General features: G+C 44.6%; 2 protein-coding genes across 5 annotated transcripts in view; one reads left to right on the forward strand and one right to left on the reverse strand.

Annotated features, from left to right (window-relative positions):
* Positions 1–714, reverse strand: part of HSPA12A (heat shock protein family A (Hsp70) member 12A) — a 173,086-nt gene extending 172,372 nt beyond the window's left edge. Inside the window, exon 1 of the mRNA XM_061403596.1 lies at positions 627–714. Within this exon, the coding sequence (XP_061259580.1) occupies positions 627–629 (3 nt within the window). The 5' untranslated portion in view covers positions 630–714. The remainder of the gene's footprint in view (positions 1–626) is intronic.
* The window catches only part of ENO4 (enolase 4), a 28,636-nt gene that overhangs the window by 560 nt on the left and 14,695 nt on the right, over positions 1–13,381 (forward strand). The window contains exons 1-7 of one of the 4 annotated variants that reach the window (XM_061403604.1): positions 486–792; positions 5,756–5,884; positions 6,787–6,977; positions 9,172–9,317; positions 10,992–11,161; positions 11,267–11,398; positions 13,055–13,108. In XM_061403604.1, coding sequence (XP_061259588.1) covers positions 628–792; positions 5,756–5,884; positions 6,787–6,977; positions 9,172–9,317; positions 10,992–11,161; positions 11,267–11,398; positions 13,055–13,108 — 987 coding nt within the window. In that variant the 5' untranslated portion in view covers positions 486–627. Of the gene's footprint in view, positions 1–484; positions 793–5,755; positions 5,885–6,786; positions 6,978–9,171; positions 9,318–10,991; positions 11,162–11,266; positions 11,399–13,054; positions 13,109–13,381 lie in introns of those variants that run through there. The other 3 variants (XM_061403606.1, XM_061403607.1, XM_061403605.1) reach the window with 3 other exon arrangements.

The raw sequence follows: 13,381 nt of genomic DNA on the forward strand, positions 1-13,381 counted from the left end.
GACATCGCGGTATCCACAGCCAGCACCCTGCTCGTCTCAGGGCAGGTAAACATCAGCCTAACGAACCAATGGCGGAGTCCTCCACAGCTTAGGCAAGGACACCCAGCGTTCTTACAACCTCCCCAGGAGAGGGGGCCGGCACAGGCCGCCGCTCGGAGGAGCTCCCTAATCGCGAGTAACGAGGGGGAAAGTGGGGAAGGCCTGATGGCCCGAGTTCCAGGGCCACCTGAGAACTGGCGCCACCCGGGGTTCGAGTCCCCAGCTGGAAGCGGAGGGGCTAACCCTCTCTCACGTCTCCGCAAAAAGCGCTTCGTGAGAGTGTTAACCGTTTTCCCATCTGAAAACCGCCAGGGAAACACGTCCTGGAAAACAACGCCAGAAGGGCGCTAGTATCAAGAGTAAATAAGCCCAAAACCCGGGGAGAGGGGGCGGGGGGGGGGGGGGAGGTCAAAACCTCAGGGACAGGGAGGGCGGAGGAGCCATTCGCCTCTGCCACAAGCAGGAAGAACCCAAGGCAGGAAGCCTCGCGAGATCTGAGGTCGGGAATCTCGCTGCGTTGCCTAGCGACAGGGAGGACGCTCGCGGGCCCCCAGGCTAACCCCCGCTTGTAGCCTTAAATCTCCTACCATGGGGGAAGAAGGCGGCGGCCGCAGCTGTGGGAGCACTAGGGAGCTGCAGAAGCTGAAGCAGCAGGCGATGGAGTATTACCGCGAGAACGACGTTCCGCGCAGGCTGGAAGAGCTGCTCAACTCCACCTTCTACCTCCAGCCTGCCGACGTCTACGGGCACCTGGTAGGGACCTGGGACCAGAACCCTCTTCCCTCCAGCCCCTCTCCCCCCGCCCCGCGCTGCGGCAACGCGGGGCGCTTGCGCCGCAGAGTCGCGCACGCGCGCCGCGCTGGGTCCCGGCTGGGTTGACGCGGCGCGGGGATCCTGAAGGGAAGAAGCGGAGCGGAAACCTGGCTAAAGGAATCTCGAGAGAGAAAGTGGTAGACAGGAAACTGCTGGAGGAAAGAGGGCTCTGGGCAGATTTGTAGCTACTGCGCGACAGCTCAGGGGCTGGCAGGCATCCTCACTACCTCTGGGCGGACCTGTCCGGCTGCCAGTTACCTCCTTTAATCACAGTCCTTTATACCTCATAGCTCAGTTTACCAGCCTTCAGCGGCCTCCTTTTGACCACGGAGCGAACGCATTTGGCTTTCGCTACAGCGTAGCCTTCAGCCCACCCCGGGGCCTCGTACCCAGCATCGCTGCCAAGTTTCGGTCGATTTCAAACCTCGGCTCCTTGGCTTGTGGGCCCTGCGTGCGCTCCGGGGATCCCCGTCCCACCTGACCAGCTCGTATCTAAACTTCAAATTCAGATCAAAGTCTTGCCCCCTTCGCCCTGGACTGATCGTCCTGCAGCGGCCTTGTAGCACCCCCTATTTTGTATTGAAACCCTTCCTAGGCAGCTTGTGAGCTCCTGTGGAGAGGGGTGGGGGCGGCGGGGGGTGGGTTTCGCCTTTTCACATACCCCTTAGCTCCTCTGCTCACCATCTGGCGTATATTTAGTCTTAAAGCCGTGGGCAGTTGAAACAAAGGCAGGCGTTTTCTCACTTCCAGACCCGTAAGTACTAACCAACACCCACCTTCTGAAAGGTATCATGGTTGGAACTGGTAGGGATTCGCGCTACAGTGAGGCAGAATGACAACACCAAGCAGAGTATGTAAGTGCAGTAAAGAAGCAGTGTGTCTACAGGGTTCAAAATCACGTCTTGTCAGGGCAGTTAATATAGGGTATGTTCCACAAATATTTGTTTTTTTCGGTCTTGGCCGATACATCAAATCGGGGGAGGGGAGAGGGGAGGTGTTTATCGACGCACCTTGTGTTATGTGGTTACTGTGACATCACTTCATCCCTAGGACCGCGGTGAAGTAAACCTTATGATTCTGTATTAACAAATAAAGGAACCGTGGCCCGGTGAATTTAGATGGTTTTCTCAAGGAACATTGTGAATGACAGAAATCAAACCAGGTCTGTGTCCCTAGTACCTAGCACAGTGCATAGTGGACACTCACGGTGAATAAGTGAATGCAACTCCCAATTCCATTCTCTTTCCACAGTCTCTTGCCAGAGGAATTCTTGAAAGTTAACTAGTCCAACTTCCTCATTTTAGAAAGACCCCAAGCTCTTGTCTCACAATGAATTAATGCAGAAGTGAAAACTGGTAACTTGGACTCTTGCCCCCAGTGTAATGCTCTTCCCAGTCTATTAGGCAGCTAGGGCTTTGGTTTGCACAGCTCTTTGGGAACTTCTACCTCAATTAGGGACAAGGGCCACTGATACATAAAATAACTGGAGTAATAGATAGGGTAATTCAGAATTGTGTGCCAGACTGAGGAATAGATCACTGTGTGTTTGTTAAAGAAACTCAGGGGTGGGCAAGATCCCTGTGGGCGGTAGGATGTGGGAATTTTGGCTTGGGCTTTGACGAATGTTCAGCAGTTGACATAAAGGCACCTCCATTTCATTTTCTTAGTTGCTGCTCCAGTTCTTCTCAGTTGCTGTCCCAGTTCTGGCCCTCTTTATTCTCTCCCCCTCCCCCATCAAGTTCCTCCCACTAATGCTGCCAGAGTAGTGTTCCTCATCCCAAATCTGACCATCATTCTCTCACTCAACTTCCTGTGGTTCCCTCTTGCATGCTTAGTAAGATCCAACACATTCCAGTATGTGCGACTCACAGTGCTTGCCCCTACTTTGGTACACAGGCTTATCTATGCTTTGGTACACACACAGCTTATCTATGCTTCCCTCCCCTGCTCCTTTCCATGGGCCTGCTGACTTTTTTTAAAATGTGAAGTTTCCCAATTCCCTCCCCTTCACTTATCCTATTCCGCCTACCTAAAGTATCAGCTTCTCCCTGTTGTCTGCCTGTGGATTACTACACAACCTCCTGTGTCCAGCTCAAATGCCATTTCTTCCATGGTTCTCTTACATAGTAGAAGAATTCAGGGATGGGAGAGATCCCTGTGGGCAATAGCAATACTATTAGCTCCTTCATAAAACTTATGATTAAGAGTTTGTGATTGGGAATCGGGCAGATTGGATTTGATCCTTAGCTCTGCTGCTTTGTAGCAGTAGTGAACTATTAAATTGATGGTCCCCAATGGAGAAGGAAATGGCAACCCACTCCAGTGTTCTTGCCTGGAGAATCCCAGGGACCGGGGAGCCTGGTGGGCTGCTGTCTGTGGGGTCGCACAGAGTCGGACACGACTGAAGCGACTTAGCAGCAGCAGCAGCAATGAACCACACCACCAGAATGAACAGTCTTATGGAAGTCCCTCCTATATTGACTGGGGTCGTGGCCTTATGACTTGCTTTGATCCGTAGGACCTTGGCAAGTATGATGCAAACAGAGGTTTGGTAAGGGCTGGCATGATGTACTCTTGGAATACTCCCTCTTGGAAGTTAGTCATGCTGAAGGGAAATCCTATTGCCATGCTAGAGAGAGTGAAAGAGAGAGAGATCCAGTAGAGAGAGGCCCTAGCAGATGTGAGAGACCTTCCAGATGTGCTGTGAGAAAGACAGATGGCCTGGGAGCCCCTGGATGTTCCAACCGTCCTGGCTGAGACACTGCACATGTGAATGGAAGCATTTTGGGTACTCTGAATTGGGTCCAGCCTACAGATGACTGAATCTGTATAGAAGACCCCAGGCAAGATCAACCAAAGAATTGCCCAGTTAAGCCCAGCCTAGATTGCAGAATCATGAGCAAGTAAATGGCTTGAGCCACTAAGTCTGTTACAAAGCAGTAAACATTGGTGATTTTAAGACATTGGTTAATGAAGACATTGGTTATTTTATCTTGGACAGGTTTCCTTCTGGAGTTTAGTTTGCTCATCTTTGGAACTGAGGTGATACCACCTTATAGAGTTGTTTTGAGAAGTTAATAATATAACGTATACAAAGTGTCCAAGGTTGTGTTAGACAGGTTGTGTCTGGCCTTTATTCATGTATGCAGGATTCAAATTTTATTCTTGTTTTCAGTTGCTAAGTCATATCTGACTCTCTGCAGCTCCAAGGACTGCAGCATGCCAGGCTTCCCTGTCCTTCACCATCTCTTAGAGTTTGCTCAGACTCATGTCCATTGAGTCAGATGCCATCCAACCATCTCATCCTCTGTTACCCACTTCTCCTCCTGCCCTCAGTCTTTCCCAGCATCAGGGTCTTTTCCAACTAATCAATTTATGGAATCCCAAATATACCAGGCACTGTGGAATGTGATACAGTGATAAACAAGACCAAGTCACTCCTTTAAGGTACATAAACATTTGAAAAAGTTAGTCCCATTTTCCTCCTTACCCAATATGTGGTACATTGTAGGTGCTCATTACTTGTTGAATTGAACTCACTAATACACAAAAGTTAAACTAGATAATATTTTTCTTCTCCTATTTTATTAACTTCATTTCAATACTTACTCTATACCTGGGCTTCCGAGATGGCTCAGTGGTAAAGAACCCGCCTGCCAACTCCAGAGACTCAGGAGACTCCAGTTCAATCCTTGGGTCAGGAAGATTCCCCTGGAGGAGGAAATGGCAACCCATTCCAGTATTTTTGCCTGGGGAATCCCATGTGCAGAGAAGTCTCACGCGTACAGTCCATGGGGTGGCAAAGAGTTGGACACAACTAAGCGACTGAGCACACGTGCACACACAGTAATATACAAACTGTCATCCTTAAAATGCATGGATGGCTTGAAAATTGGCTTTTGCTTTAGTTCTGCTGGGTACCACCTCAGTGCTGGCACATTGCCGATGGATGTGAGATGACCAGTTAGGTAGGTTGTGGTCACTGGATTTTGAACTGAAAGATCAGAGGCCTGGTTTGCTATGTGGAAATAAAGAGTGAATAACTGTCTGAAGATAAAAGAGGGTGAGGGGGTGGGCCTTCTCTCGCCCCTCTTCCTTCTCTCCCAGCTCCCAGCCCTCTGCACAGGGGCCCAGTCGTGAATCTTTTAATTTTTGTGTATCTATTTGGCTGCGCTGGGTCTTTGTCCTGGCATGTGGAATCTTTTTTTAGTTGCGGCATGTGGGATCTAGTTCCCTGACCAGGGATGGAACCTGTACCTCCTGCAGTGGGAGCTCAGAGTCTTAGCCCCTGGATAAGCAGGGAAGTCCCTTGAATCTTTTTACTCAGTCTCCTTGAGAGGATATTCTCCCTCAGCTTCATTCTCTTTCTTCTGTTTCTTGGATCAACTTCCAAATGACCTCTGTTCTTCCACATCAATGAAACTGCTGTCACTAAGGTTCCAACAGTCCTCTTTGAACATGTAGTTCTATGCATGAACTGATGGTAAATGAAGTACAGCCTATGTATAAGTCTTCACCTTTTAAAATACCTGCCTTGTAGGGAGAAATGATAATGAACCCACTTAAGGCTTCTTGGGTTTGAATGCATCGCAGTTTTCTAGAAGCCAATTGACTTCAGCATCTTGGATGGAAGGATAGGTTAGGGCCCATAAAGAATGAACCAGGACCTTTAAATAAAGACATGCCTGTGAGTTTCCCATGAGAGTTCAATAGACAAATTGCCCCATGTACCAGAGGCTAAATCCAAGTCTTTATGTTCCCACAGAGCTGCTAGACTAATCCCAGAATGAGGACATTCACAGAGAGGTTTACTAGAAACTAGAGCAAATGTGAATGACCTTTCAAAGATAAATTAGATGTGGTATTTTTGTGTTTTTTTTTTTAATGTGTGTGTGTGTTGAAGGCAAACTGCTTTTCTAAACTTGCAAAACCTCCCACCATATGCAAAGTTGTGGGGAAAAATGTGCTGGATGGACTTGGGCTTCCAACCCTCCAAGTGGAAATATTCTGCACCATTCAAAATTTTCCCAAGGTAGGAAGCAACTTAAACCTGTTCTTCTCTTTGTCTTGGCTCCACTGCATTTATTAGCATTTACTGTCTAAATAGTGGGAAATTAATGTTTTGAAATTCAGTGTCTGTGAGATACACATACAGTATTTGTAGGCAGTTATGAACACAAAGCATGAATCATACAATCTGCCATGATGGTTTATTATGTGCACTGTTGGTACAGACCTGAAGGTGATCTGAAGATTGAGACATGAAATGGGGCAAAAATAGTTTTAAAACTCTGACACTGCTAATGTCATGAGTTCTGTAATCTGCAGATAGGGTTATAGATTCATGTATTTACATGAAGATTTACATAGATTTGGTGGCTCAGATGGTGAAGAATCCGCCTGCAGTGCAGGAGACCTGGGTTGATTCCTGGGTTGGGAAGATCCCCTGGAGAAGGGAATGGCTACCCACTCCAGTATTCTGGCCTGGAGAATTCCATGGACAGAGGAGCCTGGCGGGCTACAGTCCATGGGTTTGTAGAGTCAGACACGACTAACCGACTCTCACTCACTTACATAGAATTATAAATATGTAGACTGATCTACGTGAAGAAAAATTCATTGTCATCCATGAAAATAATTATGATTAAATCTGTCTCCTTTTTTGCTATTTTTGAGAGAGGCAATGATAGAAATGAAGTTCAATGTAAGGTTTTTATAAGACTATTTTAACAAGGTAATAATTTTAAACATTCCTTGAAGTCAGGTTCCACCGTGTTTCAATAGCTATAAAAATATCTCAAAGAAAATTACAGATTCTCATTTTCTCTTTGAAATTGGTGATAAAAGATCATGTACCTTAAAGTTGGATACATTCAATTTCCTATTTCCTGTGAAAGGCAGGGAAAATGTAGAACACATTTATATTGTTTTCAGAACATATGTTCTGTGGTGATCGCAACTCACTTTGAAGCCCATGAGAACGCTTCACCTGAGCTAGTTGAAGCCGAGGAAGTGGAAAGGTTGGATGCTGTCAGCACCGCAGTGCAGTGGGTCAACGAAACTCTCACTGAGGAGCTCCAGGGCCTAGTGCCCTCCAGCCAGGCTGAGGTGGATCAGGTGCTCAGGTAAGTATGAAACTTTGAAACGTTAGTGTCCAGTATAATCATGTACCTACTTTCTTTCCATTTCACCTGCCAATGAAACAGGTGTGTCCAATCTGTAGGGTACAGTTGGGAAGTCAATTAGGAAACATATGCTAACGCATCAACATGCAGCATAAAATGTTGTTTTTCTCCTGAAAATCCTGTTATTAAACTTTTACTGTGTAAGGCTACGTAAGGTCTTTTGGCCTCTTTTTATGCATGGTGCTTTCCTAGGATTCAAAGTTTCTCTGGAAAAGGATCAAGAATTCAGACACCATCTTTTTCCACTCTGTACCTCCTCACATGCATCATCCCCATGAGCCTCGCTTATCCTTTTATATGACCCAGTGGGTGGTGCTTATGTTCTGATCTCCAAACACAGCCAAATATTCCAGGCCTTGCCCACAGGTTGACTCTAAAATGTGCAAACCAAGGAAGTACGGCTATGTGAGCATAGTTCACATAGCTAATCCAACCACGTTGTGGGTTACCATTACTTCTCCTTTTGTGTGGATCAATGCCACAGTCCTCGTGGCCAAAGAAGGTCAACTGGACTCTCTTTCTTTAAAGTTTTATCATTTGCTTAATTGTGTGTAACTTCACATTTTAGTTTGCATCAGAGTTGTATCATGACCTTATAAGAAAACTTTTTTTTGAATAGCTTTTTACAGGTTTTGAATCCTATATAATTTTGTGTGACTTCTAGTTATGTCTTTTATAAATAGCGTGTGCGTGTGCATGCACATGTGCGTGCTCAGTCGTGTCCGACTCTTTATAACCCTATGGATTGTAGCCCTCCAGTTTTTGAATGCTATTCCACTTCTTTGTGTGTGTTATCTGCTATTAACATATCCTTAATTGTTTTCCTAATCCCTTAGTCATACCTTCTATTTCGTTACATTCCCTTTTTTCCTGGAACTTTCCCTCCCAAATCTCCCGTCTTGAGTTGTTCCTCTCTAGCCCTACTACAGAGATGCCATAAGATATCCCTTCATTGTTCTCCTGTTTCCTGGATCCCATATCTTCCTCTTTCTTGAATTGTTGGATTACATCCTGTAAAAGTAAGGTTGAAGGCTTCTCTCATGGTACACTGGATAAGAGTCCTCCTACCAGTGCAGAAGAACACAAGTTTGATCTCTGGTCAGGGAAGATTCTACCTGCTGCCGAGCAACCAAGCCCACAACTCCTGAGTCCAAGCTCTGGAGCCTGAGAGCCACAACTAGTGAAGCCTGCGTGCCTGGAGCCTGTGCTCTGCAACAAGAGAAGCCACCGCAAGAAGGCCACACACCGCAACAGAGTCGCCCTCGCCTGCTGCAACTAGAGAAAATACTCACCCAGGAATGAAGACCCAGCACAGCCAGAAAAATATATAATTTTTTTTTTAAGTAAGGATGAGAAAAGAGTATTTGGGATATAAATTTTTGTAAGGGTATTCTTACATGTGTGAAAATGTTAGCATTTTGCCTTCATGTTTGACTGTTTAGCTGAGTATAGAATTCTCATTTGAAATCTGTTTTTTTCATTACTTTAAAGGCACAGCCCCACCAGCATCTGATGCAAATTTGATTCCCAAGTCTTTTTTTTTTTTTTTTTTTATTTTGGCTTGTTGTTTTTTTGTCTCTGGAAATTTTTACCCTCTTTTTATTCCAGGAAGCTGAAATTTTATTTAGAGGTACCTAAGTTGGGGTTCCCCAAAATTTTTTAGCTGTTCATTTTAAGCACCCACATCAAATTAAAAAAAAGTTAGTCCTGCATATAATGCTATGTATTTCACTGTCTGTGCTTGCCTCGTTTTTTGTCTGGTGGTCATTTATTTATTATTTATTCAAAAAGAATAAATGACCATTAGCCTGAATAATGACCAGAAGCCCTTAATCAAATTATCTCTTCAAATTTTACTTTAAAAATAATAAACAGGGCTCAGATAATTTTTAAAATGAGCACCCGAAATCTTTAAACATTTATTTCCAGGCCAAAATGATTTTCAGTTCTTGAACACGGTTTTATAACAGTGTCATTTTTTAGTCTCGGAAATTGAAGCAGATTTGTTCTTAGGTAGCTTAAAAAGCAGAGTTAGCTACTGCAATATTTTAGGGTCAGCACTAAAATGTGACCAAAGTTACAAGCGATCTTCCTAAGTAATCTCATTATAAATCCATACTTTCTTGCCATTAAGGACATTCTTTGAAAATAAAGTACAAGAAGATAAGGAGAGAAAAGAATTGGAAAAGAACCTAGAAGACTCAACAGCGCTTTCACCCCAGCCGCCGCCGCCACCACCTCCTCCTCCACCTCCATCCAAGAAAAAAGGACAAAAGCAAGGTCAGTGGCTGATCGTCTTGTAGAACCTTAACCATAAGTGACAAATGCAGGGGAAGAAAGGCTGAAGCTTGGACTGCCTTTTCAAGGTCAGGTCTCTCTGCTGCACACCTGGGTTGGGTTCCCACCAGGTACCATCCATCCTCCATGCCATTTCCTTGCTTGAAGCTACAATGTTAGGTCAGCACGGTTTTACCCCATCTTGCCCTCCATTTTTATTTGTAAGATAAAAAATATTTCTTACCCAGATGTAAGCACTTAGTAAACAAAGTACTCTGAACAGTACTCTCTGCCCAAGGGCAGAGAGGGTGGGGGGTGACATGGAGACCTTCAACTGCTTCTCAAATTTCCCATTAGCTCATCAGAAAGCCACTCCATATTTTAAAAATTAATGGTATCCTTTGATATACACAACCAACATTTCTTCAGTCCCAGGTAACATTAATGAAAACTGTCTTTGGAAGACCTTGCCATTTTAAGGCATATAACTAAAGTTATCATAGCCCTTTGCTCCATGCCTTCTAACATACTGTTCACCTCAGTTCCTCTGATATATTAATTCCAGAGCTGCTGCTAGTGTTGTAACAGTGTTTTGTATGTCCATCCAATTACAACACTCCTTGAAGGCACGAATCACGCCTCATTCAATTTAGAACCGCCAGTTCCTAGCATGATGCTGGGACTAGACGAAATACCAGATGAGTGTGGATTCCACTGAGTAAGAAAGCACCAGACCACGGGCCAAAGGGATCATGAATACAAGGTCTCTTACTTCATAGTTTCAGATGCTGAGGCCCAGACAGAGGAGGAGAGTTGCCCAAGGCAGAAAAATCATGTTAAACCAATCTTCTGGAAGGTGGGGATGGCCGCTGCTGAATCATAGGCAGAGACCACCAGTGGGTGTTCATTTGGTGGTTTCTTTTGACTGATAGAACGTGGAATGTAAGACGGGAAGGAGTAGGAGGGAACCTTAATTTGCTAAACATTTAATGTGTGCTGGGTGCTTGCACATCTGACTCCACTTACCTTACATACCTGACTCAGGTCAGCAGCTGTGGGAAAGCAGAGAACAGGAGGGGAACAAGAGATTTATTATGGACGCTCTGGTGCCTGATCAGACTAAGTGGCTGAGAATATATGAGGGTGAAAGATGGCTGGGGATTCTGAGTGGATGGTTAGATCTGGAAGGAATTCTTCATAGAAAAAGACACCCACTTGGGGTTGGCAAGCAAGATAACCAGTTAGATATACACATGAGATGTTCAACACAAAGCTGGGTATGCAAGAGCGATGGTGGAACATAGGAAAACAAAGGGTTTGGAATTCAGAGACTGTCCAAATGCTCTCCTTAAATTCACGTTCTGCTGGATGTGGGGCAAGTCTTTAAGCCTAAGCCCTCATTTAGATGAGATAACAATTTCTACCCTATATGACTGTGGAAGGAGTTAATACTGAATATTCTAAAATGTCTTCAGCAAAATCCATGGCTGGGGACTCTTTGGACATTAGAGAGTAGTGACATCAGACAAACTTCTCGGGGGTGGAAGTAAATACGTTCTTCCCAGCCTCAGTTTTCAGCCTTTGCATCTGTAAGTTAAACATTGAAAAATACAGTTTTATCATAGTCGCACTTTTGCTTTCTGGAAAGCAATCTTTTATCAAATTTTTTTTCTTCAGGAAGGATGGAGACTTCTGCAGAAAAACCAATCATACCTGCAGAACCCCCTGAGCCTGTCCTCTGTGGCAGCATGGCCATAGGGGCTGTGTCACTGGCTGTTGCCAAAGCCAGTGCTGTGCTGGACAATAATCCTCTCTACCTGAACATTGCATTACTGAAGCACCACCAGGTTAGTGCCCATTACACACCTTTACAAGGACCATGAGTGTCTCAACACGAATGAACCATGTTTCTCATTTCCTCTTGCTTCCCTGCCCCGCCACCCCCATTTCAGGAACAGCCAGAAAAGCTAACTATACCTCTTCTGATGGTGTCGCTGGTCAGCTGTGGGAAGTCATCACCTGGGAAGCTGAATTTGATGAAAGAAGTGATCTGTATACCCCATCCTGGATTAACAGCTAAACAAGTACCTTACATTATCTCAAAGTACCTTTTCTTTAAAAAAAAAATCTTCATCATTAGTGAGTTTTTAGTGGATGCCCCCAAGGCTTATGATACCAATGGAAAAATAATTAAATAAAAAATGAGAAAAAAATTTAGGAAATTAGGGAAGCAGGAAGAAAACAAGACCACAAATGAAAGGGGATCACATTTAGACCACCTTGGATCTCTGGCTGTTTGTAATATTGACTCATGCTAGAGGATCACAGTTGAGTTTGAGCAAGCTCCGGGAGTTGGTGATGGACAGGGAAGCCTGGTGTGCTGCAGTCCATGGGTCCCAAAGTGTTGGACATGACTGAGCAACTGAAATGAATGGAGAGGCTCACAGAGAAGCCTTGAGAGTGCTAGAAGGATGTTCTTTGGGGCAACTGAGATATCTTTATTTACTAGTCTATACACAATGGCTGCAACAAGAGGAAGCTGGCACTTTCATAGGAGCCCTTCTGTTAAGTAGGAACTGCAGAGCCTAGCAGATTGCCTGGCACATAAGAGAGGTTTAGTGCATGTTTATGGAATATGGAAGGAAGGAATCCTAAGTGGCATGTGTACTACTCAGAGGTCTGTTAGTGCCTCACTGTTCTTCAGTGGCATAAATGAGTCAATATGCCTCTTTATATCTTCATGAAATATCCTGCCAATTAGGCATTAGGCAGAACTAAGCATTCGTGTTCTGTAGTGGATGTTTACAGGAAAAGGACAGGAAGCTCTGTCCCTTCTGGGCAACATAGTGACTGATACTTTATCCAACATAGTGAAAATCTTTTTTTTTTTTAATCTCAAGATGATTTCTTTATGATAAAGAATTCTTTTTTTTTTTTTTTAAGGGAAATAGGCATTACCTCGCTTTTATCAGTTTTGGAAGACTCAAATTTATATCTGGCGCACCATCTGTCAGATCCCGTGCAGATCCTGGTGCCAGGATCTTTCCTTCAGTTAATATCTGTTGTGCTATTTGGGTACCAGAGCGTTTGGCATGCCATTCTTTGTCTCCATATGCAGATCCCACCATCAGCAGAAATACATCCTCCCCCTTTCTAAGTGACAGTGGATTCATACTAATTCAAACACTCCCCTGCAGAAGCCCTTGATGACCTGGGACATGTGTTGCAAGAAGGTTGGTCGGGAGACCATGAAAGAGAGTGAAGTTAACGTGACCCAACCAACTAAACCAGCCAGTTCTGAACGGTGAAGACAGGATAACGAGGAAGAGCCTCTCATTCATTTTCACCCAAATAAAAATGGAGAGTTGAAATTAGCATTTAATCCTCTGATATTGTAGGCCATGTGTAATTCACTACCCAGGATGTCTAATCAAAGACCCCACAAATATTCTGAGTTAGAAATATTCATGTGTGGTGTAAGTGTTTATATTTAAAATTCTAGGCTGCAGTTGTGAAGTGTGAAGTGAAAGTCACTCATTCATGTCCGACTCTTTGAGACCCCATGGACTATACAGCCCATGGAATTATCCAGGCCAGAATACTGGAGTGGGTAGCCTTTCCCTTCTCCAGGGGATCTTCCCGACCCAGGGTTCGAACCAGGGTCTCCTGCATTGCAGGCAGATTCTTTATCAACTGAGCTATCAGGCAGTTGTGGAAGATCACGGTTATTCTGCTTACAGGGTGTAGAGATGCTTCTGGAAATTCAGAAACACATCAACAAAGCAATTGAAATGGTATGTAAAGAGGATATATGGTATGTAATAACATGCTTATATACCTTCTGGTGTTGAAATTATAGTTCATATGCAACATGATCAATATTGTTGCTACAGATAGAAAAACGTATTCATCTTCTTTGGGTTTCCCCCATGACCCAAGCTCATACGTTCCCTCATTGGCTATGGGGCCAGTTTCTAATGGAATTTAATCATCTCATTTTGATTTCTGAGGCAGATGGCCCTGTGAGAAGATTGTGAGGGAAAGATCTGGCCCCTAGGATCATGAGA

This window comes from Bos javanicus, chromosome 26, assembly GCF_032452875.1.
Source record: "Bos javanicus breed banteng chromosome 26, ARS-OSU_banteng_1.0, whole genome shotgun sequence".
NCBI lineage: Eukaryota > Metazoa > Chordata > Mammalia > Artiodactyla > Bovidae > Bos > Bos javanicus.